This window comes from Podarcis vaucheri, assembly GCF_965113315.1.
Source record: "Podarcis vaucheri genome assembly, chromosome: 17".
NCBI lineage: Eukaryota > Metazoa > Chordata > Lepidosauria > Squamata > Lacertidae > Podarcis > Podarcis vaucheri.
In genome coordinates, this window is record NC_138755.1 from 8,659,493 (window position 1) to 8,684,953 (window position 25,461).

The window sequence follows — 25,461 nt, forward strand, 5'->3', positions numbered from 1 at the left end:
ATAACCCAGAGATGCATTTTAAATAAAAGGACACGATCTACTCATGTAAAAACACGCTGATTCCTGGACCGTTCGTGGGCCAGATTGAGAAGGTGATTGGGCTGGATCCAGCCCCCGAGCCTTAGTTTGCCTACCCATGGTTTAGACACATCTTGAACCTTGAGACATCAGCCAGAGACCTACAAGGACCCCAGTCCATTGGAAACAACAGGCCCTATCTAACACCAAGTAAATTGGCAAAAATGTATAAATCTAAATCAAATAAGTGTTGGAAATGTAAAGAGAAAGAAGGTTCTTTTTATCATATGTGGTGGTCTTGTAGTAAGGTTAAAGCTTACTGGGAAATGATATATAATGAATTGAAAAGGATGTTCAAAATAACATTTGTAAAAAACCCCAGAAGCTTTTCTTTTGGGAATTATAGGGACAGAACTACCTAAACTGTATAGAAACTTATTCATGTATGCCACTACAGTGGCAAGAATGCTACTCGCCCCAAAATGGAAAGAAGCAGAAGTCCCAGCAAAGGAAGAATGGATACAAAAACTTATGGAATACGCAGAAACGGTGGAACTTACCGGAAGAATAAGAAATCAACATAACAAACTTTTTATAAAAGAATGGAAGTGGTTTATTGAATATTTACAGATAAATTAGAAACAGAAAAGAACATTGGCAGAATTATTGTAACAACCTACAGTTTTATAAGAGTATGTATTTAAAATAGATTAATAAATGAGCAAATTAAGTTAATTAGGATATGCAGAAGATATTAAAAAGAAATTTAAGGAACCGCAGAAAGAGGGGGAAGGAAGTCAAGTTCTGAAATGTTAAAATGATTGTGAATTAAGTGAAATGTATAAGCCTGAAAAGCATTTTTTAAAAAGGAAAACAACAGAAGCATGCAAAGGGAAGGATCAGGCTCCTGAATACAGAAGGGGAATGGGACATTGGCGGGTTTAGTAAGGGAAGGTGGAGATATTCAACCTACAATGTACGGGTAAATTACAGAGCAGCAGCCCCACTAAGTCTGCTGCAGCAAAGCCAGCAAAGAATTTGGTGGCCCCTCAAAAGATAACAAGCTTATGGTGGCTTAAGCTTCCCTAGGTAAAGAGAGCAAAAGGCAGGGAGCGAGCGCTGCAACGTAGGGAGAGTGAAGATTTGGACTGGGGATCCCCACTCAGCCATGAATCTCATTGGATGACCTTGGGCTGGTCAGTACCTCTCTGCCAAACCTAGCTCCCAGGGCCGCAGCACAGATAAATGGGCTGTCAGAAGGAAGGGCAAGAGAGACAACTGCCTGCTTCATTGTTTCAGATGTACGGAGAATCTGTTTTCTTGGGGTGTTCCTTTGACTCTCACCTTGCAAAACTGATCTCCTACTCAACTTTGTGTGCGCACATCTATAGATGTGCATATATTCCGGTATACAGTGGAACCTCGATTTTCGAGCATCTCGGAAGCTGAACGATTCAGAATATGAACACTGAAAACCTGGAAGTAATTGCTTCTGTTTTTGAACGCACCTTGGAAGTCAAATGGCTTCCACTGCGTGTTTTTCCATTTTTTAAATGGATTTTGCCAGCCGCCCACTGAACCTCGGTTTTCACAAACGTGGGTGGCTGAAGATATTTCATTGGACAGGGGAGGATACCTATAGCTCTCCAGATTTTGCTGAACTACAGTTCCCATAATCTCTGATAACTAGCTATTAAGGCTGGGGCTGGTGTGAGTTATAGTCCAAGAAGATTGGTTTTTCTTTTGTTATTATATATATTTTGGGGTTTTTATATTGTAAACCACCCTGTGATTGTCAGATGAAGGGCAGTACAATGGTACCTCGGGTTAAGTACTTAATTCGTTCCGGAGGTCCGTTCTTAACCTGAAACTGTTCTTAACCTGAAGCACCACTTTAGCTAATGGGGCCTCCCGCTGCCGCTGTGCCGCCAGAGCCCGATTTCTGTTCTTATCCTGAAGCAAACTGCCCTGAAGCACTATTTCAGGGTTAGAAGGGTGTGCAACTAGAAGCGTATGTAACCTGAAGCGTATGTATACAGGTACCACTGTATAGAAATAGAATACTGTACTTTTCCGTCTATAAGACGCCCCTATTTTTTGGCACTGAAACTTCAGAAAATGGGAGATGGCAAAAAGTTGTTGAGCTTTTTTAAGGGAGGAATGCCGAAAATTGCTCACCTGCACGCATTGCTAAATCTGCCTCCCATCTGTCCACGCACTGGCAGAAGCTGCCAATCGCCCACCCAATTACCGCAGCATCGGCCAATCAACACCACCCATTGATGCAGCAACCAATAACACATACAATAGCCGCTCACCAATTGGCAGCAACCAATCTAACGTCCACCCTATGCACTACCTATGTATAAGACAACTCCTACTTTTTAGCATGATTTTTAAGGGGGGAAATCTAGTCTTATACACCGAAAGGGGACGCGGGTGGCACTGTGGGTTAAACCACAGAGCCTAGGACTTGCCGATCAGAAGGTCGGCAGTTTGAATCCCCGCGATGGGGTGAGCCCCTGTTGCTCAGTCCCTGCTCCTGCCAACCTAACAGTTCGAAAGCACGTCAAAGTGCAAGTAGATAAATAGGTACCACTCCGGCAGGAAGGTAAACGGCGTTTCTGTGCGCTGCTCTGGTTCGCCAGCAGCGGCTTAGTCATGCTGGCTACATGACCCAGAAGCTGTACGCCTGCTCCCTCAGCCAATAAAGCAAGATTAGTCCCGCAACCCCAGAGTTGCCCGCGACTGGACCTAATGGTCAGAGGTCCCTTTACCTTTTATACACCGAAAAGTACGGTAAGTTTTTGCACCCTGTCATAGGGAAGCAATTTTGTTTTTTCTGTTGAGGACCCCATTCCCTTGGAGGTAATCTTGTCCTAGCTGCATGCTGGTGAGGAGCGTGGTCAGAATCAAAGTTGTGCAGGACCACTTCTTCCTCGCTCCCCTTCCCTTTAACAACACCTACATGAAAACAGGCCGCGGGCTAGATTAAATTAGGCTAAAGACCACGCGTGGCCCAGGAGCCGCAGGCTGCCCACATCTGTTTCAGGGATACCAGACAGCCAGACAGATCCTGTGTCTCCATCTCGCTTCCTCCTCTCAGCCACTCCCTGTTTCCAGACTAATCCCCCACAGGGGAAGTGTCCCTGTTTGGTTGCCAGGCAAATCCCTCTTCTAAATATAGGAGAGTAAAGCATGACAGATTCTCAGAAGCCACAACAACAAAAATAATAATAATAAACAAACAAAATAAAAATAGCCAAACTGGGAATAGGAGGCACAAACCAAAGCCCCAAAGACTCTGGAGTCCCATTTTGGTCTCGCATGGTCTTTCTGAAGCCCTAGTGGCAGTTTCTCATAAGTCACTGAGGCTGCACTATGCCCTTCTTTGCTTTGCAACTGAAAAGCTCACAGGAGCCTGCAAATCCACATCTGCTAAGCCTTTAAGCCCAAGCCCTCAAGGAGGAGATCATAATCTACGTCTTCCGCATTTCATAACAGGAAATTGCCGTAGAGAAAGGTATGTCTGCTGACTCCAATAACTTCACCTGGAGCCAAAATTCCTGGTGCCCATCCACTTCCATCTGAATCATGCACATTCCACTTTCTTCCTAGAGCCTAGTATAAATGTGCATATCCTCCAACATTTCACAGAAGAAAAGAGGGATCCAATTGTGTATGTGTAAGATAATTTATACAAGGTCTACTCTCAAACACCACTGCATGAGCCCTCCCCCTGCCCAGTGCAAATGAAACCATAGACATCCTTGGAGGCTCTCTTCCATTGCTGTACTAATTTACTCTCTGGTAGACAGCCCTGTACCAATTCAAAAGCAAAGAGGGTGCTTGGTTTTTTAATTAAGGATATGCCAGACTAACATCATTTTAAGGCAATTAGGTTTTCAACAGCTCAAATTGAACCAGGCACATGAAATGGCATTGGTATAACATAGCACAGTGCTTTGGTGTTAACATGCACATGGATTTACTTATTCAAGCACTAGAAACAACTCCGGTGTCAATTAGTTTATTTATATGCAAAGAACAACCAAAGACTGCACATACCCTTTCCATGGCTCCCAGTACGTTACTGAGCACAATTCAAAGTGTTGGTGCTGACTTTTAAAGCTCTAAACGGCCTCGGCCCAGTATACCTGAAGGAGCGCCTCCACCACCATTGTTCTGCCCGGACACTGAGGTCCAGTGCCGAGGGCCTTCTGGCAGTTCCCTCTCTGTGAGAAGCCAATTACAGGGGAAAAGGCAGAGGGCCTTTTCGGTAGTGGCACCCACCCTGTCAAAGCGCCCTCCCACCATATGTCAAAGAGAAAAACAACTACCAGACTTTTAGAAGACATCTGAAGGCAGCCCTGTTTAGGGAAGTTTTAAATGTTTGATGTTTTATCGCTTTTTAATTATTATAGTAATACCTCTGCAAACGTCCACTTCGTCTAGCGTCCATTCCAGCAAACGTTTGCAGCAAACCTGGAAGTACCGGAACAGGTTACTTCCGGGTTTGCTGCTCGCGCATGCGCAGAAGCACAAACCGTTCCGCGCAGGTGCGCAGACGTAGCACTTTGCCCTGTGTCCTTTTCGGCTAGCGGCTGGGGCTCCTGAATGGATCCTGGTCGCAAAACATGGTACCACTGAAACCCAGTCAGATGGGTATGTATGTATGTATGCATGTATAAATAAATACTATTTCACAGACTGAAAACAGTTCAAAAGCCTAAGTGGATAAAAAGGTGCTGAAAAGACCATAGAGAAGACGCCTTGAAAGTCTCTTGGTTTTCCCTTCTCTATGGAGCCGCTACAAAAAACCCACCTCACTTCGCTTGATGGAGTCACCCAGAGCAAGATCTGAAGGTTTGGGCAGGTAGAAGCAGGTTTTAGAAACCCAAGAGACAGGTCTAAAACCTGAACAAACCTAACATCAGCCACTAATACGTAATTGAAGAGGTATCTCCAAAATACCCTCAAAAGGGACAGTGACTCACCAGGACCAGCCAGGTACCAGATTTGGGGGCTGGGGGCAGTCCCTGGTCAACAAGTGAAACGTGTTAGTATAAAATGTTTCTGTTTTCACTTCCAACCTCTTTATCTGCTTACAAACCCTCTCATTCCATCTAATCAATATGAAGACCGTTTCATTATAATTTCAGTAGCAGCAGACCCCCCCCCGGCAATATTTAGGAACAAAACACAGCTGTAATGTAAGAAAACATGGCTGTTAAAAGCAACACTTCTCCCGTTCAACTTGGGGGGGGGGACGGACGGACCTGTGACCCTCCAGCTGTTGTGGGAAAACAACTCCCATCATCCCTAAAGCACCGTCAGGCTGGCGGGGGCTGGCGGGAACCCAAATCCGTCTGGAGCTCCACAGTTTCCCCATTTCTGTCTTAATGCTTCTACTTCTTTAACATTCAATTTTAGATTGTTTGGTCAGCAAGGGAAATTCACCGCCCCAGCCAGCCACCTTTTCCTTCCTCAGTGGAAAAGCTCCAGAGATTCTTGGAAGCCTTTCCTGGCTTGGTGCCAGACTCTTCCTTCCACGGATTTTTCTCATCCCAACTATATTTACCCTGCAAACTTAATCAGAGTTTTATATCAGTTTTTGCTGGAATGGTCTCCCTGCAGCACCTTAGGAGTTGTAGCTCGGTGAGGATGCAAAGTTTTGTGTTCGAGATCCCCCTCCAAACTATAATTCCTGATGTTGTCTGGGTGGAGGGAATAACCCTTAAACCAATTTAAGTTTGGGGTTGGGAGGTGCCCCATAAACCAAGGAAAACTGGGTATACTTGAAGAGCACCCTCCTTCTGCTCCTCCTCTGGGAAGGAGTGGAAAGCCCCTGCAAGATATCTAGGCAATGTAAGCCCAGGAGCAAAGTTAAATTTATTTCTTTTTATATTGATGTGACCACATGGTAGCTTCTTACTTAAAGGCGGTATATAAACGATTTTAAAAAACAAATACAAATAACCTGTAAATTCACAGTTAAGGGAATGCAGAAAAGGGCCTTCAAAAAGATGCTTTGGAGAACGAAGACTTCTCCAAGAGTCTATTTCCAAATTATTTCCCCACCAGTCTGTGGAATTTTCTGGTACAGTGGTATCTTGGTTCTTGAATGGCTTAGTTGTCGAACAAACAAACCCAGAAGTACGTAAGTGTTCTGGTGTGCGAACGTTTTTCAGAAGCCAAACGTCCAAGTGCAGGAAGCTCTTGCAGCCAATCAGAAGCTGCGCCCTGGTTTTTGAACAGTTTTGGGAGTTGAACAGACTCCCGGAACAGATTAAGTTTGCAAACCAAGGTACCACTGTGCCCAGAATGGGTTGCTAGGCAGAGCTGTCAGGTCACATCCACTCACCTGCGAGCAGCCAAACAAAACTTGGCGGAGGCTGCTCCACACAACAAACTATCCACATGAAGCAGCTCCTCATATGCATAACCGATTTTCACCACACCGTATAAATATTTATTGGAATTATGCAGGAAGCAGCTCAGACCTGTGGCACGAAGCTGCTGCTCTGAACAGCTGTGTTTCCTGTAGACAGCGACGCAGCTGCTTGCATGGTGAATCAGGCCCCCTTTTACCCTGTGGCTCACAAGGTGGCCCGCAACACAACCACCCAAAGACCTTCCCCACGTAAAACTGCGCATAGGGACTTACCACCAGGTACATCATGGTATACATGGCAAAGGAGGCATGGCCGGAGTAGAATGACTTCCTGCAAGTGAAAATGATTGCTTTGTTAGATAAGAACAGAGCATGCAGTCTGCTAGATTATTACGGCAGAGGATTTCTGCTCACAGATCATGACAATGCAGTCCCTGTAACCTATTTACAACACTCTTCCTTCAGACACCTCACACCACCTATGCAAAGCAGCTTCCCTGTGTTCGATTCCTACTTCCTAGCAGTAGGGTTCAACTGAGAAGAAGAAGAAGAGGAGGAGTTTGGATTTGATATCCCGCCTTTCACTCCCCTTCAGGAGTCTCAAAGCGGCTAACATTCTCCTTTCCCTTCCTCCCCCACAACAAACACTCTGTGAGGTGAGCGTGGCTGAGAGACTTCAGAGAAGTGTGACTGGCCCAAGGTCACCCAGCAGCTGCATGTGGAGGAGCGGAGACGCGAACCCGGTTCACCAGATTACGAGTCCACCACTCTTAACCACTACACTACACAGTTGGGCAACAGCTTGGGTAAGTCCCACTGAGTTAAATGCAATCTAACCCGTTCATTTCAACAAGACCAAGATATCCCGGATATTAACTGTGTGGTGACCCAGGTTCAATGAAGTGGTTAAAGTGTTGGACAAGGGAAGGAGAGCCCCTCCCCCTCCCAAATCTGTACTCAGCCATGATGCTCACTGCATGAATTTGGGCCAGGGGCTCTCCTTCTTGCAAGGAAGACCACCTTGAGCTCCTTGGCAGAAAGGCGGGATATACAGTGGTACCTTGGTTCTCAAACACCTTGGTACTCAAACAACTTGGAACCCAAACACTGCAAACCCAGAAGTAAGTGTTCCGGTTTGCGAACTTTTTTCAGATGCCAAATGTGCTTCGTTTTGAGAGCCATACTTCCGTTTAGAGTGTTACGCTGAGGTCTGTCTGTTTTTGCTATTTATTTTGTGTTTTTGTGGTTCTTTTTGTGTGTGTGTGACTGTGTGGAACCCAGTTCAGCTCCTGATTGACTGATTGATTGTGTGACTGCAGTACGTTGTTTAATGCTTTCATTTTATGGATCAATGGTCTCGTTAGATAGTGAAATTCGTGTTAAATTGCTGTTTTAGGGGTTGTTTTTAAAAGTCTGGAACGGCCCCAACAGATTAATTCATTTTGCATTACTTTTTATGGGAAAGTGCACCTTGGTTTTGGAACAGACTTCCAGAACAGATTAAGTTTGAGAACCAAGGTACCACTATACTTGTAACAAAAAAATAAAATTAAACAGTCTTTGGTTAAGGTGTGAAAGTTAGACACCTAGGTCTTTGGGTTTTAGATCAACGGTGACTAGCGACAAGATTCTATGTTACAATGTGCACATTGTTCTTTTAAGGGATATCGAACTTTGACCCAGCTACTCTTCCCAACATCTCTGTTCCTTTGAGGGTGAATGACCTCAGCCGGCTGACAACAAACCTACATAAAATCCCTATTGGAGCCTTGGCAGGGAGAAAAGGGGCTGGGAAGGAGGTGAGTTGCAGGCGAGGGAGAGCTTTACACTCCCAACTGCCTGTGTCCCTTTAGCTTTTAAAATCAAAACCCTCATCTCACCTTCTAAGCATTCAAGGCAGTCCAGGCTTCAACACACAGGCCTGCTCCCATCAAGTCTACTCTGACTCTGCCAAGATGCATCCACCTCACTTGAGTCCCTCCAGAACTAAGAGAATAAACGTACACACCGGGCCTTGCCATTTTTTTTTTTGGGGGGGGAGAGCATCTGTTGCCTCAGCTCTATCCAAGGCAGGCCAGTGTTGTTCAGTGATGCTCAAACCCCTTTCCACAGAAGAAATGCAAAATATATTAAAGGATGGGCTGGCCTGAGCCCACCTGTCCCTAGAAGTAAGCCTACATTAGGAAGGAGCCACTGTCTAGTTATATTTTATTTTATTGACAACACTCTGAATACTAGAACCCACGTCATCCAATGAAGTTGAACAGTGGGAGATTCAGGAATCAACGGAAATGTTTCTTTCCACAGTGTTAAAAGTACAGCTGTACCCTGGAAATCTAATGGAATCTGTTCCGGAAGTCCGTTCGACTTCCAAAACATTTGGAAACCAAAGCACAGCTTCTGATTGGCTGCAGGAAGCTCCTGCAGCCAACCAGAAGCCACGGAAGCCCCGTCAGATGTTCGGTATCCAAAAAATAGTTCACAAACAGGAACAGTCACTTCTGGGCTTGTGGCATTCGGGAGACAAAACGTTCGGGAACTAATCTGTTCCAAAACCAAGGTACAGTCATACTTCAGGTTACGAACGCGGCACGTTGTGCATTTTCGGGTTACGGATCGCGCCAAACCTGGAAGTACCGGAACGCGTTACTTCCGGGTTTCGCTGCTTGTGCATGCGCAGAAGTGCAAAATAACGTCATGTGCATGCGCAGAGGCACCAAACCGCGTCACATGCATGCTCAGACGTGGCGCTTCAGGCTGCGAACACTGCAGGTTGCAAACGTGCCTCCCGCACGGATCACATTCGCAACCCAAGGTATGACTGTACGACTGAATAGTGGTACCTCAGGTTACATACGCTTCAGGTTATAGACTCCGCTAACCCAGAAATAGTGCTTCAGGTTAAGAACTTTGCTTCAGGATGAAAACAGAAATCGTGCTCCGGCAGCGCGGCAGCAGCAAAAGGCCCCATTAGCTAAAGTGGTGCTTCAGGTTAAGAACAGTTTCAGGTTAAGTATGGACCTCCAGAACGAATTAAGTACTTAACCCGAGGTACCACTGTATATGATTTTGTTACCACAAATGGCAATGATGACCGCCAACCTGGACAACTTTAAATGGGGATTGGACAAATCCTTGGAGGAAAAGGCTGTAAATATTGGCTATATACCTGCCTACAGGATGAGAGACAGAATGTCTCTAGGCAGGAGTCTCTGGGGAACAACAGTACAAGAGGTCCTGCCTGTAGACGTCCCAAAGGCATCTGGTTGGGCACTGTGGGAACAGGATTCTGGACTAAATGGGCGTTCAAACTGATACAGAAGTGCTCTTCTTCATTTCTATTCAAATTGCTCGCTCTCTCGCTGTGTGTATAGCGGGGATCAGTGCCAGTGGAAATGACAGGGAGCGAATTGTGTGATCCGAGATTTCCCTTTGGCTCAAAATGACTGCATGGGGCATACCTGCCAGAGTTCACCTGCTACTTCACAGCACTTTTGATGCACCCCAAAATCTTGCTGCCCCCATGACTGCTTGGATTACATGCACTGCCGGGCTGGCTCTGGTCCCATGAGAGCATGAGAGCAGCACAGATGGGTCAAAGTCAAGCCCAACTTGTTCAGCTTCCAAACTCAGTTTCCAAACACCGACTCAGATATTTCCGAGTAGATAACATACAGGGCATGAAAGTGACAGCCCTTCTCTCACATTTGTCTCCCACACCTGGCACTCAACGCTGATAGTTTCTGCACGTAGCTGCCAGGTTTCCTATTTCTCATTCTCCAGATTATCCTAATGCAACAGAATCTTTCTCCTTCCCAGATCTTGAGATGGTAGCCAGATATTCTGGCACCAAGTGTCCCTATGTGCCATATCTCATGACCTCAACTCCCTCCCCTTAACTGAGACCTGCAAAGAATGACTTGTGCTAAATTCCACTGAGTTCCTCAGTAACTTCCTCTGGGTTGGAATTGACATTAAAATCCTCAACTGCTTGGGACCAGGTAGTTTGAAAGGCAGCTGGCCACATGACCTGGAAAGCTGTCTGTGGACAAACGCTGGCTCCCTCGGCCTAAAAGCCAGATGAGCACCACAACACTGTAGTCACCTTTGACTGGACTTAACCGTCCAGGGGTCCTTTACAATTTTATTTACTGCCTCTTCGCAGCTGAACTGACCCAGACCCTACAATCACTATCAGAAGGACATCCCTCTTTGAGAGAGAGATGTCACCATACACACCTAGCTTCGTTCTCCTCTGAGCGGCCACCAGTGCAGATGTAGTCCTCCAGGTATCCAGCAGAACAGTTGATGTGAGCAAAGTCAGGCCTGCAGGCAGCCAGGAAGTGTGGACGGAGGCGGCCCACAGCAACCTTGGCCATGTTGGTTAGTGACTGGCCCACAGTGCAGCCAAAGAGGAAGGCCCCGATCTCCTTGTAGAGGGCAGCCACGTAACGGTTGGAGACTATGGAGCGTGAGCTGTGGGGCAGGCTGTACACACGGCAGCTTTCGCCCAGGGTGATCTGTGTTGGAAGGAAAGAAAGAAAAATAAGAGTTTGGATTTGATATACCGCTTTATCACTTCCCGAAGGAGTCTCAAAGCGGCTAACGTTCTCCTTTCCCTTCCTCCCCCACAACAAACACTCTGTGAGGTGAGTGGGGCTGAGAGACTTCAAAAAAGTGTGACTGGCCCAAGGTCACCCAGCAGCTGCATGTGGAGGAGCGGAGACGCGAACCCAGTTCACCAGATTACGAGTTTATCGCTCTTAACCACTACACCACACTGGCTCTGAACACAGAAGGTCACAAGCAATTCCAGCGCTGGCAGTGGGGCACATTTCTTAATGGCAAGCAGCGATTCGCACTGTGCATCAAGAAGCTGCCCCTGGGCTAGCCAATCAGAACCAAAGGAAAGGAAAATTTTACTGGACCTAGCAAATGGGTTCAATGGACTTCCACAGAGAACAGCTTCTACACTAGCCAAATCAAAAATGAATATGGCTGGGAGGAAACTTTCCTCTTTAAACTAAGTTTGGCTACAGCGCTGGAGAAAGGGTTGCATGTGTCAGGTTTCAGGGACTCATCTTCCTGTCCCCCCCTTTGGCAGTAGATAACACAGTGAAAGGAGTCTCTTACCAGTTAGAAATTTTAATGATAATAAAGGTAAAGGGACCCATGACCATTAAGGTCCAGTCGTGGCCGACTCTAGGGTTGCGGCACTCATCTTGCTTTATTGGCCGAGGGAGCCGGTGTACAGCTTCCGGGTCATGTGGCCAGCATGAATAAGTCGCTTCTGGCAAATCAGAGCAGAGCATGGAAACGCCATTTACCTTCCCGCTGGAGCGGTACCTATTTATCTACTTGCACTTTGACATGTTTTCGAACTGCTAGGTTGGCAGGAGCAGGGACCAAGCAACGGGAACTCACCCCATCACGGGGATTCGAACTGCCGACCTTCTGATCAGCAAGTCCTAGGCTCTGTGGTTTAACCCACAGCGCCACCTGCGCCTTTTTAATGATCATAGTGAGAGAACAAAGAATCCATTTCCTAGGAATGAAGGTGCTCCCAATTAAGGGTTCCACCCACTTCCTCCCTAGTCACCCACATCACTACCTCACCTTGTAACCTGATCTCGCAACCACTGCGCTTTCTGAGCTGCCGCCTTATCTGCTCTCCTTGACCTTGGGCTGAGTGGGCGGACGCTTTCCAGAAAAGTGAGTCTGTTAACTCTCTCTCTCCCAGTGCTTCTTCTCCTAGCTGTTCCCCATCCAGTACTTCCCAGCTTCTGCCTTCTGAACTATCCCTCTGCCAACCACTGTTCCAAATCTATACTGTCCCACTGCTCCTGGGAAGATTCAGGATCCATTCCTCCTCAAGTGCATGAAATGGAGATGGAGAGTCATCTGTGCTGGAGGAAAACAGAAGAAGGGCTCCTGCAAAAAACTGTAAGGGAATATCGTGTGGCATCAGGATATAGGTGCTGTGATGTTCTAGAAGGGGGTCTAGTGGGGAGAGGGGAGAGGGTCCTGTATACCCTGAGCTCTTCAGAGGAACCTGGGATGGAAAGGCATGGAATAAATACACGCAGTATGGCAAATCAGCAAAATGCTATGGTCGGGTGGGTGGTGTTTTGCTGCCAGGAACAAGGCACGGCACAGGATGTTAAAGGACAAAAGGGCACGGTTCCCTCCCTCATTCCCCTGGAAGACTCACCACTAGACAGGCAATGAGGATTCCCACGGAGATGAGCACAGAGTCGCTGACAGTCTCAGCCCGCTGCAGCGGGTACCTGATGCTGCTGTCGTTGCAGAAGAAGCCGCGGCGCATAGGGGAAACGAGGCCAACCTCGCAGATGAAGAACGGGATGGATGCTGCAGCCAAGGAAGCAGGCAAGAGAAAGAGCAGGTCAGGGAGAGGGAAGGGTTCTGAGACCCACAGCTGTGGTGGCCAAGGCTGGAGGCCGAGGGCTGAGCTGGGACTGCAAAGCCCAGCATTTTGTAGATTACAGATCTCCCTCCCTACCTATGTAATGCTAATCCCCAGCATCCCATCTGTCTCGCCAGAGCAGTTATCTCCTGCTTGGACTCTGCAATACACTCTATGTGGGGCTACCTTTGAAGGTGACCCAGAAACTACAACTGATCCAGAATGCGGCAGCTAGACTGGTGACTGGGAGCGGCCGCCGAGACCATATAACACCGGTCCTGAAAGATCTACATTGGCTCCCAGTATGTTTCCAAGCACAATTCAAAGTGTCGGTGCTGACCTTTAAAGCCCTAAATGGCCACGGCCCAGTATACCTGAAGGAGAATCTCCACTACCATCATTCAGCACAAACACTGAGGTCCAGCTCTGAGGGCCTTCTTGGTATTGGCGCCCTCCCTTCAGATGTTAAGGAAATAAACAACTATCTGACTTTTAGAAGACATCTGAAGGCAGCACTGTTTAGGGAAGTTTTTAATGTTTGATGTTTATTGCATTTATGATGATGATGATGATGATGATGTTGGGAGCCGCCCAGGTGGGCGGGGTATAAATAATAAATTATAATAATATTATTATTATCCTACTGTAAAGGTAAAGGGACCCCTGACCGTTAGGTCCAGTCGTGGACGACTCTGGGGTTGTGGCACTCATCTCGCTTTACTGGCCAAGGGAGCCGGCGTTTGTCCACAGCTTCTGGGTCATGTGGCCAGCAGGACTAAGCCGCTTCTAGCAAACCAGAGCAGTGCACGGAAACACCGTTTACCTTCCTGCCAAAGTGGTACCTATTTATCTACTTGCACTGCGTGCTTTCGAACTGCTAGGTTGGCAGGAGCAGGGACCGAGCAACAGGGGCTTGCCCCATCATGGGGATTTGAACCGCCGACCTTCTGATCGGCAAGCTCTAGGCTCTGTGGTTTAGACCATAGTGCCACCCGCATCCCACGATTATCCTACTGTAGCATGAGCAAAAAAACAGAACCCAGGATGGAGCTATGCAAACCGGGGACTTGCTTTGATTCTCAGTGGATGGGGTCTCCAGGCAATCATAGTTGTAGCAGACCACGAGGGTCATCTAGCAGCTTCTAGCCCAATCATCTCCAATGCAGGAATCTCTTTAAACCCACAACCCTGAGACAAAGGGTCTCGTGCTCTTCCAACAAAGCAGATTTAGCCCCAGTGGTTTGCAACTAGGAAGACTTCTGGGAGGCAGCTGTGGGAAGGAAGCAGATTTGACTGACAGGAGTGAAATGGTCCACAAAAATAGGTTTTTCCATCCATTCCATCAAATCCCCTGGCAAAAGAAACAAGTGATGTCTGCCACACACTGGGGACTGGAATGTGAACCCAGGCACATGAGAAGCCCTGGGGCAAACATGGAACAAGGTGTTTCAGCCGCAGCTCTTTCTGCCCAAGAGCTTGGCCCATGGGACACAATGTGTGTCATTTGTCCTAATTAACACTAGGGCCTTGGCATAACGAACTCCCCACCACACCCTGAAGGATCATCAGTTACCGCAAGCAGGGCTAGTATTGGTGCAACACTTAAGAACCCAGGAAGAACTGTTAGAAATGACCCCATTGGCTCATATACATGGCAAAAGTTTTCTCAATGTCAAACACCTACTTGACGTTTCCACATACACTGAAGATGATAGGCAACATTTGCTAGGACTTGCCGATCAGAAGGTCGGCGGTTCAAATCCCCGCGACGGGGTGAGCTCCCGTTGCTCGGTCCCTGCTCCTGCCAACCTAGCAGTTCAAAAGCACGTCAAAGTGCAAGTAGATAAATAGGTACCGCTCCGGCGGGAAGGTAAACGGTGTTTCCGTGTGCTGCTCTGGTTTCACCAGAAGCGGCTTAGTCATGCTGGCCGCATGACACGGAAGTTGTATGCCGGCTCCCTCGGCCAATAAAGCGAGATGAGCACCGCAACCCCAGAGTAGGCCACGACTGGACCTAATGGTCAGGGGTCCCTTTACCTTTACCTCCCTCATCTGGGATTCAGGGGTACACTGCCTATACTGTGGAGGTTCCATGTTGCTTTCATGGCAACAGACTCCTCCATGGATCTGCCTGGTGTAATGCTTGGTTTTCATAAAGCAACATTTGCAAGGGGAGCCCAAGTCTGCTTCTCTGCGGCACTTTCCATATCCCTCTGCAGTCTTGTGAATAAGCACACAAAATAACTAGCCTGCAAAAAATATTTACAAGCCTTTTAAGAGGTTAGCAGCCAGCAGGGAACAGCAGAAGCCCCCTTCCCGCCATGGTCGGCAAGGAATCAAGAGGCCGGAAGTGGGAAATGCCTTTCAACAAGACGGAGATGGGGAGATGGTGGAAGAGCAATCTGTTTCTCCTCCATCAGCTGACTTGTTTATCATGCTAGCTGTGGGGGAAGAGATTTTGCTTCCTCTGCAACTAGCAAGGAAACCAAATGGACTGGCATAGCAGGGACCCGCGCCACCTGCGGGAACACACTCCCTCCCTGGCATCAGTTGTCTGTCGCTGGAACTGTTAATTGGAAGTATAACCTCTGCATGTGCGTTTCAGTGGGTTATTGTAAAAAGAAAGAAAGAAAGAAAGAAAGAAAGAAAGAAAGAAAGAAAGAAAGCTGCAGCCCAACACATTTTGGATCAAACCGTTCTTCGGGGACAATGCACGTTCTTTATTCCTGCCACCAAGTAATACTACTTTTTTTTGGTTCCCTACGCGGGGGACCTGGTAGCCCTTCAAGTTATTGTTGGACCTGAACTCCCATCAGCCTCAGCCCAGCTCAAGGACATGGGTAGGCAAACTAAGGCCTGGGGGCCAGATTCAGCCCAATCGCCTTCTCAATCCGGCCCGTGGATGGTCCAGGAATCAGCGTGTTTTTATTTTTATTTTTATTTTTTATAAGATATTTATTAAAGTTTCACAAATTATACAGACAAACACGACAATACAAACAAACACAAACAAAAAAAAGAACAAGTATAATTTCAACCCCTTATTTTCTTATAACTTACTTCTCCGACCTCCTCCTACCTCCCCTTTCTGCATTCCAATTTCAATTTCAATTCAGCAAATCCTCACCCTTAAATTTATCTAATTTTTAACCCTTCTTTTCTTTTAACTTAATCCTTACAGCTGTAATTCACTTAATTTCTAAACCAGCATCATTCTAACATTCATTAATTTTGCAATATTTCTTAAGATAATTCTTAAATCCTTGACCCCTGCTCAAGGATGATGGGAGTTCTAGTCCTGCTACATCTGGAAGGCCCAAAGGCTCCCCAGCCATGCCCTAGTAACTGACTCTGACTCCACCTGCCAGATGGATGGGAGGGGGTCAGCATGGGTGGAAAGGACTTGCTTGGACCCCCCACCTTCCAACATACAAGGCTTGCAGACCCAACTCCCTTCTCAGCTACTGCATGGATGCTACAGATGGAAGAACAACACAACAAGAAGCAGTCATGAAACTGAGTCACTAGAGCAGTGGTTTTCAACCAGTGTGCCATGGCACCCTGGGGTGCCTTGAATGATGGTCAGGGGTGCGGCGGGCAACACTGGCCTCTGTCCCTCTTTTCTTCCCTCCCTCCTTTGATGCCCTCTTGCATCTCTGCCTCCCAAAGGCTGGCGTGGCTGTTTGTTGCAGCAGCTGTTTATTGATACAAACTCTCCAGTGTGGTGTAGTGGTTAAGAGCAGTGGACTCGTAATCTGGTGAACCAGGTTCGCTTCCCCGCTCCTCCACATGCAGCTGCTGGGTGACCTTCAGCTGGTCACACGTCTCTGAAGTCTCTCAGCCTCACTCACCAAACAGAGTGTTTGTTGTGGGGGAGGAAGGGAAGGGAGAATGTCAGCCGCTTTGAGGGAGGGTGTTTGAAAAAGGGTGAGAGGCTGCTAGCTCTGTAGGGAAGGGGTGACAGAACTGGGCTCCTGAGTCCCACAGGGGTGCTGCAGAAAGAATGGAGTTGGTCAAGGGAGCTATGGACTTGAAAACCTTTGCACTAGAGTATGGGAGTGGGAAACCTCAGCCAAATTCCCATGTGTGACCAAGAAGTTGAGCGGCCGGGCCTTGACCAAGTTGCTCTCTCTACTTTAGCCTCCCTAGAAGTTGCTCTCTCTACTTTAGCCTCCCTGGAAGAGGAGGAGGAGACAAACGAAAGGTTTTTAAAAAGCAAGAAGGTCCCTGTAGGGTGTGAGTGGTCCAGCAAGGGTCAAGTTGCACAGACAGCTGTGCCGCAGGAGACGCCAAGGCGAAGACCGCCATAGGCCAAGACAATCAGGGTTCTCTGTCAAACAGCCAAGCCTTTTGGCATCCGCTGAGCTCGGCACATGCAAAGAGCTCTTTGAGAAGCCTCTGGTTTTCCAGCGGAATCCGTTGGACTCCTGCCATTCTGCCCTTCTCAGGGACAGCGAGATGGACGTGAAGGTTTGCAGAGGGGAGAAGGAAGAGGGCTAAATTTAGGGCAAAGCAACCAACACAAAGAGATGAAGGACCTGAGCCACAGATCTGGGGTGGATCAGTGTCTGCTCCAGCCAGAGACACCAGAGAAACATGGGCCTTGCCTCCTTGGAGTGGCCTGCTTACCAGAGCACGTCCCTTCAGAGAAAGCCATGGAGTGAATGAGCTCTCAACCCAGATGGAATTACCGTATTTTTCGCTCCATAAGACGCACTTTTTCCCTCCTAAGAAGTAAGGGGAAATGTGTGTGCGCCTTATGGAGCGAATGCAGGCAGGAGGCAGGCGGGAAAAGCCCCCAAGAGCCGCACACACACTCCGCGTGGCTCTTGCGGACTTTTCCCCGAGGAGGGAGAAGGGACTGACTGGCTTTTAGAAGGGGAATGCAAGAAAAAAAAATGTTTTAAAAGGGAGCGCTGAGCAGAGCCTGGGATGCATACAGGCTCTGCTCAGCGCTCCCTTTAAATTTTTTTTTTCCTTGCGTTCCCCCTCTAGAAACTAGGTGTGTCTTATAGTCAGGTGCGTCTTATGGAGCGAAAAATACGGTATATTTATGGCAGGTTCAGCAATGGCCATTTGGCTGCTAGTGTCCAAACAGAAAATGCCCTCATCTCCTCTGCTGCATACCATATCTTGCACACCTGCCCACTGCCACCCAGCGGCAACGGTGGGCACACACAGGGGTGGGCACAGTGGAAGATGCAGCAGAAGAATGGCACCAGTGGGCATGAGGAGGAGGTGGCCAATAAGCTCAGGAGGCAGATCTGCCACCTCTTCCAGGTATTGAGTGCCTGCCGCCCTGATGCAACTGCCTCACCTTGCCTGGTGGGCAGGTCAGCCCTGGAGGGACAAGAGAGCCACATCCATTTGCTTATCAGCTTGCAGCTGGGAGATCTGTGGACAGACTAAAGATCACCACACTTTCTTTTAGAATGGGGCCAGGGCAAGAAACTGTGGCTCTCCAGATGTTGCTTAGAACTGTACAGACGAGAAATCTGAAAAAACGTACCTCGGCACAAGAACCAAGAATACATGTACAGTCATACCTTGGCTCCCAAACGCCTTGGTACTCAGACGTTTTGGCTCCCAAACGCCGTAACCCCAGAATTCAAACATCCGACACGGCTTCAGATTGGCTGCAGGAACTTCCTGCAGCCAATCGGAAGCCGCGCTTTGGTTTATGAACGTTTTGGAAGTCGAACGAACTTCCGGAACGGCTTCCGTTCAACTTCTAAGGTACGACTGTAGGCTGTACTCGTCTTCCATTTATTTATTATGATTAACTTTTACAAATATATCTCCCCCCCCCTTATAAAAGTAAAAAAGGCCTTGCTCGTCATCTCACAATAAACTTTCCAGCTTCCCACAATAGCCCTCTTGCTTGGAATAATCACTACCCATCTCACCTTATATGGTGCCTCGGCCCTCTCAATGCATGCAGAGATTCCCTGGCACTTGGAGAGGGCTATTAATATACAGGGCTCTTGGCTGCACTGAGACATTCACACTGCCTTGCTTGGTCAGCTGCCCAGAGCAAAGGGCTCAGGTGTTGCGGTCCAGAGAGGGAGAGGCCCAGTGACTGGGTGCCAGGGACCACGAGGCACGAAGCACCCAGTTGGCACCACGAGCCGCGGATCTGGAACTGCCACCCTTTGACTTCTTTCGCTGTTGCTCTGCGTGACTGCCAACCTTCACGCTAGAGTTCCCGTCCCTGCCATGCGGCTGCCTGTTACGGCTCAGTCTCCTGGATGGAGCTGCTTCGTGCCAAAGAGACCTGCTCTGTGCCCTCGGCGACATTCCTCTGGCGTTCTTCTGCTGGGTGTTGCTCCTGATCTGTTGGGAACAAGTGGCAGCCTGCCTGGCCCCCTCCCACAGCAACACCCAGGCGAGCAAGACTCAACCTGTGGTGCTTCCTCAGTGCAGGGGGGGGGAGGGATAGAAAGGGCTGGGCCTGGAAGGAGGCGAGGGGACGCCCACAGGGGTTGGGAACACTGCCAGGCAGGGGGCAAAGCAGGCGAGCTGGACCACCAGGGCTAAAAAAACCAGGAGCCTCTTACTCTGTGACCCATTGGGGAGAGACACTTGATGGAAGCTTTGTTTGTCCCACAGTCTACTTCCCACCAACCAAAATTCCTGCTCCACCATGGCTTTATTCCCCAGTGGTCCACACTCTGAACAAGGAGGAAGAACCAGCTGCCAGCCTCGCTTGGCTAGCCCTCTACAGTGGTACCTTGGCTCCCAAAAATAGGCTCCCAAACACCGCAACCCCAGAAGTGTTCTGGTTTGCAAATGATTTTTGGAAGGCGAACGTCCGTTTTGGCGTTCAGCGTTGTTTCCGGGGCCAATCAGAAGCTGCCCCTTGGTTTGCAAACATTTTGGAAGCCGAACGGACTTCCAGAGCAGATTGAGTTCAGGAACCAAGGTACCACTGTACTCTCTCCCTCAACTGGGGGAGGGGGGCAAATGAGGACAAGATTAACAGCAATGTGAAAGCGCAATCCATACTCTGGAACTCCCCGCCTGGTTCACATCACGCAGGCGCCTTCGCTCTATTCATTTCCGGCACATGCTAAAAACATTCCTGTTTAGGCAAGCCTGCCCAGATGCTTAGAAATGCTGGTGTGAATTTTAAACTCTTTTACCACTTTAACTTTTTGTATTTTTTAAAAAAAGTATTGCTGTAATTTTTTCCTGGATTTTCTTGTTTTGTATACTGCTTTGAGGATTTGTTTTGCTTGTTTTCAAACAATCGAACAGTATATAAATTTCATGTAACCAATAAATTACTTTTCCACAGTATCACACATTTCAACCCTCAAAATGTCAAGGCCTGCTCCCCAATTCGTACTAGCCTTATTTCCCCATTACTTCATAAGTACGGGACAATTTTACACCTCCCTGCTGTTCTTGGGTACTGATCCTGCTGCAACATACAGTGTTGCTCTGTTCCGCACAGCAGCGCTCTGTGCCACAAATCAGTTTTGATGAACATATCAGAGTGCTCTCTAAATGATAGTTAAAGCCTTTATATATCAGCCTTTTGCACTCTTCCACACCTGCCCAATGTTCCTGAGCGTTCTTTTGGATTCTTTTAGCTTCTTTTAAATTCTTATAGACTTTTATATTCACCTTGTGTTTTAATACTTTTTAGCTTTCTAAAGCACTTTTTAGATTTTAAATGCTGGTCTATGACCGTAATGAAGATTTGTATTATTGTAAGCCTCAAAAGAGACACGAGTGGTTCTGTGGGTTAAACCACAGAGCCTAGGACTAGCCGATCAGAAGGTTCGAATCCCCGTGACAAGGTGAGCTCCCGTTGTTCGGTTCCTGCTCCTGCCAACCTAGCAGTTCAAAAGCATAGAGTGCAAGTAGATAAATAGGTACCGCTCTAGCGGGAAGGTAAACGGCGTTTCCATGCACTGCTGTGGTTCGCCAGAAGCGGCTTAGTCATGCTGGCCACATCACCCAGAAGCTGTACGCCGGCTCCCTTGGCCAATAAAGCGAGATGAGCGCCACAACCCCAGAGTCGGTCATGACTAGACCTAATGGTCAGGAGTCCCTTTACCTTTACCCTTTAAGCCTCACCTCTCCATACAGGCAAGTAAGCAGGGCAACACCTCAGCTAAAAGACACATTCCTGACACTTGAGGTGGGTTGGTGAGGGGTGTGGCCTGGCAAGTGGGTGTGGCCTAGATAGAATCCTGAGGACCAGGTGGAGAACCCTGAAGGACCACATTTCCCCCCTGGGCTGAGATTTATCACTCCACCTCTTCCTGGCTGCCTCTGCACCAGCCAGTTCCATGGCCACCCGATCTCCCTAATGCCAATGTTACCAGGTTGCCTGCCTGCCAGCCAGCTGCTTCCCTAAGCCCTTGTTCTTGCCAGACTGCAAATCAATCGGACCCATCCCTGAAACATTTTCCTGCAATCAAGTTCTGCCTTCAGATTGCCCTTCCTCTGCAACCTTAAGGCAAACCTGCTCCCCGGGTTCTCTGTCTAGGTTTGCGGAGCACATGTCCCAGTGCTGTACAGTGGTACCTCGGGTTACAGACGCTTCAGGTTACATATGCTTCAGGTTACAGACTCCACTAACCCAGAAATAGTACCTCGGGTTAAGAAATTTGCTTCAGGATGAGAACAGAAATCGCATGGCGGCAGTGTGGTGGGCCCCATTAGCTAAAGTGGTACCTAAGGTTAAGAAGAGTTTCAGGTTAAGAACGGACCTCTAGAACGAATTACCGTATTTTTCGCTCTATAAGACGCACATTTTCCCCTCCAAAAATTAAGGGGAAATGTGTGTGCGTCTTATGGAGCGAATGCAGGCTCCTTGGCTTCAGCGATAGCTACGCGAAGCCTCCGAAGCGCAGTGGGAGCGCTCCCGCCGCTCTCCGGAGGGTTCGGGTTGCCTTCACTGAAGCCTGGAGAGCGAGAGGGGTCGATGCACACCGACCCCCTCTCGCTCTCCAGGCTTTGGGTTCCTTTCGCTGAAGGGTAGGTGCCCCTTCAGCTAAGCGGGAGGAGAAATGGAAGGGGCTCCGTTTCTCCTGCCACTTCACTGAAGGGGCGCTGCGCAGAGAGGGGGAGAATTTTTTTTCTTGTTCTCCCCCTCTAAAACAAGGTGCGTCCTATAGTCAGGTACGTCCTATAGAGCGAAAAATACGGTAAGTTCTTAACCCAAGGTACCAATGTATTCCAATATGGATTCCCATCCTGCAGGGTCCATACTACGGCTGCCCACCCCACAGTGCATCACCAACAAAGGTAAGGATGGGAAACTCTCTAAACTCCCAAGTTTCCTCAGGGCAGAGACAGTGGCGTAGCGTGGGGGTGCAGGGGGGGCTGGCCGCACCGGGCGTAACATCTGGGGGTTAGGGGGCGCAAATCCACTGGTTAGGGGGCGCAAATCCACGGGTTAGGGGGCGCAAATTACTTGCCTTGCCCCGGGTGCTGACAACCCACGCTACGCCACTGGGCAGAGAGACGGCCCTTCTTCCTGCCACAGACAAGCTACAAGTCACGCCTTCCACCCAATGTTAGAAATTAGTCAGGCGCTAGGTGCATTTTCACCTGGCTATCAACCACTTTTGACCCAGTGAAGATGCCTGGGCATCAGGGTTGTGCCTGACATCTGGAAGTGCATACCTGGAGGTCATTGGATTTTGGCTGCTTTCACACACTAATACTACATCCTGTAGACTTTTATCAGTTACGTATATTTTATCTGCACAATCAGAATGAATTTCAGGAACTATGCTTTTTCTGTGCGGCCCGGGCAGGAGCAGTGAACAATGTTATAGTTAATTGTTGCTGCTTGTCTTCACTTACCCCACCCCAGTGCCCTGCTCACAGTTGTGAAGAATATTCCTATGTTATGAATGGTCTGTGTCGCCATTAAGAAAAAGAGATAGGAATAGCCCAATATATACGTGGACTGTCCCTGGATAGAGTCTTCTTCTTTCAGTTCTCAAAGCTCTTAAGCGAGCTCAAGGTTGTCATCTGAACTAGCCAGATGATCAATCGCAGTCAGTCAGTCCTTTGAAAAATAAGACTTTGGAGACGTCTTGCTCCAAAAGTAACGTTACCAGACATCCCTGTTTCCCAGGGACAGTCCCCAGATTTACAAATTAGTCCCCATACAAAATCTATTGATGTTGAAAAGTGTCCCCGGATTCATTGGAAAAAATCTGGTAACCTTACCCAAAAGGCAACTAGACTTTCCATTTTGGCAACTGTAGCCTTGGTGTAAGGAGTCATTTGGCGCCTAGCTTAAATACCTGAGTTTCTAACACTGCTTCCACCTGTACAACCTGCTAAGAAGTTCTGAAAAAGTCTCATCAAGATGAGCAGGAGCTGTAGGCTATGTGATTCTGAGTTATTTCTCTCCCCAACTGCTCTTTTCTCTATAACAAAATCCTATAGCTCCATTGAGGCCCACAGTACCAAAGAGCTGCCTCTTAGTGCTGTATACTATTTTGACGTAACAAGTTTATCTTCTCTCTAGAGTATGTCACTTGCTTGGGCATTGCCCTGAAAGGTGGTCTATACATACAGTGGAATCTCGACTTACGTAGGGCTCTACTTATGTACGATTCCAGTTATGACCTTCAGTAGGTGCTTCAACTTATGAACTTTCTTCTCAATATGAACAGAGGCCTTGCCAGCAGCCCAGAGCTTGCCTGGCCGGCTGCGGGGCAACACTGAGGCTCCTGCTGCGGGGGAGAGGGCCCCCATCCCACCTCCAAAGCTGTGGAAGAGGTGCTGCTTGCAAGAGGCACAACAGGGCGCACTGCAGCCCCAAACCCCACCAAGGAACTAACCTGAGGAAGTCCAGAGAAGAACCTGGCCTGGCAAGAAAAAAAAGTGACCCTGGCCAAAGTGAATCAGCTCTTTACTGACCCTTGCCCTACCCCCAGCTTGTAGCCAGGTAAGCCCACGCACCCTCAGCGCACGTAAGAAAAAAAAAGTTAAATTTTTCCATCTACAGTACTGTCTTATTTATTTGATAGTACAGTATATTGATTATTGCCTTCATTTTATGGATCTATGGTCTCGTTAGACAGTAAAATCCAAGTTAAAATGCTGTTTTAGGGGTGTTTTTCATCGTCTAGAACGGATCAATTCACTTTTTCATTACTTTCTATGGAAAAGTGCGCCTCTACTTATGTACATTTCTAGTTATAACCGGACCTCAGGAACGGATTATGGTTGTAAGTAGAGGCTCCACTGTACTTTCAATAAATAAACAATGAACTACAGTGGTGCCCAGCAAGACGAACGCCTCGCGAGACGAAAAACTCGCAAGACGAAAGGTTTTTTTCGTTTTCGAGTTGCTTCGCAAGACGAATTTCCCTATGGGCTTGCTTCGCAAAACGAAGCTTGCCCCCGCACCCCGGACCTCTTTTGAAGCAAGGGGCGGCGGGGAGAAGATCGCTTCTCCCCGTTGCCAGCCCCGCAATCTCCAGGGACAGAGGGGAAGGCGCGCGCGCGCCTTCCCCTCTGTCCCCGGACCCCTTTTGAACCAAGGGGCGGCAACAGGGAGAAGCGATCTTCTCCCCTCCGCCTCTTGCTTCAAAAGAGGGGACAGAGGGGAAGGCGCGCGCGCGCCTTCCCCTATGTCCCCGGACCCCTTTTGAACCAAGAGGCGGCAACGGGGAGAAGCTATTCTCCCCGCTGCCCCTTCCCTTGCTTTAAAACAGGTCCCCTCTGTCCCCGGACGGTCTCCATAGGAACGCATTGATTGATTTTCAATGCATTCCTATGGGAAACCGTGCTTCGCAAGACGAAAAACTCGCAAGAAGAAAAAACTTGCGGAACGAATTAATTTCGTCTTGCGAGGCACCACTGTATACCAAACCACTGATTTGGTCCAGCTGGCTTGGTACTGCCTGCTCTGGCAAGCAACAGCTCTCCAGGCAATCTTCTACCCCAGCTTTGCTTTTCAAGATCCTTTTAACTGGCGATGCAAAGGATATGAACTATAGCCTCTGGGCAAGGCACACACTCTACCTGTGAGCTATGAGCCTCTCCCCAAAAATGTGTGCAGGGATTTGAATCAGGAATCCTGTGGGAACGACAGGCTACCATCACAAAAGCAGATAAGACAACTTTAGGCATAAACCCCAAACTGTATTTCAAAACAGTTTCCCCACATACCTGCCTACACACAACAGATATGCCAAGAAACTGAGAAGCAGGATGGCACCAGTAACTCACCAGGTCCAAAATTAATTACCATACCTTTAACTCTCAAGGAAACTGATATCTGACCCCTGGATCAGGCCTGTCAGGGACCCTAATTTGGTCTGCAAGGCTGTTTCCCCCCAAACCACACCCTATCAGCCTGTCACACAGATCTTATGGGACAGGTAAAGATGTGGCTGTCGTTTAGTCGTGTCCGACTCTTTGTGACCCCATGGACCAGAGCACGCCAGGCACTCCACTGCCTCCCGCAGTTTGGTCAAACTCATGTTGGTAGCTTCAAAAACACTGTCCAACCATCTCATCCTCTGTCGTCCCCTTCTCCTTGTGCCCTCCATCTTTCCCAGCATCAGGGTCTTTTCCAGGGAGTCTTCTCTTCTCACGAGGTGGCCAAAGTATTGGAGCCTCAGCTTCAGGATCTGTCCTT

The 25,461-nt window shown here is 48.2% G+C and overlaps 1 protein-coding gene across 1 annotated transcript in view; it reads right to left on the reverse strand.

The window, feature by feature from the left end:
* The window catches only part of LOC309522284 (phospholipid phosphatase 3-like), a 38,683-nt gene that overhangs the window by 4,448 nt on the left and 8,774 nt on the right, over positions 1 to 25,461 (reverse strand). The window contains exons 2-4 of the mRNA XM_082205532.1: positions 12,624 to 12,781; positions 10,652 to 10,932; positions 6,686 to 6,743 (exon numbers count right to left, since the gene is read on the reverse strand). Of these exons, the coding sequence (XP_082061658.1) occupies positions 6,686 to 6,743; positions 10,652 to 10,932; positions 12,624 to 12,781 (497 nt within the window). The remainder of the gene's footprint in view (positions 1 to 6,685; positions 6,744 to 10,651; positions 10,933 to 12,623; positions 12,782 to 25,461) is intronic.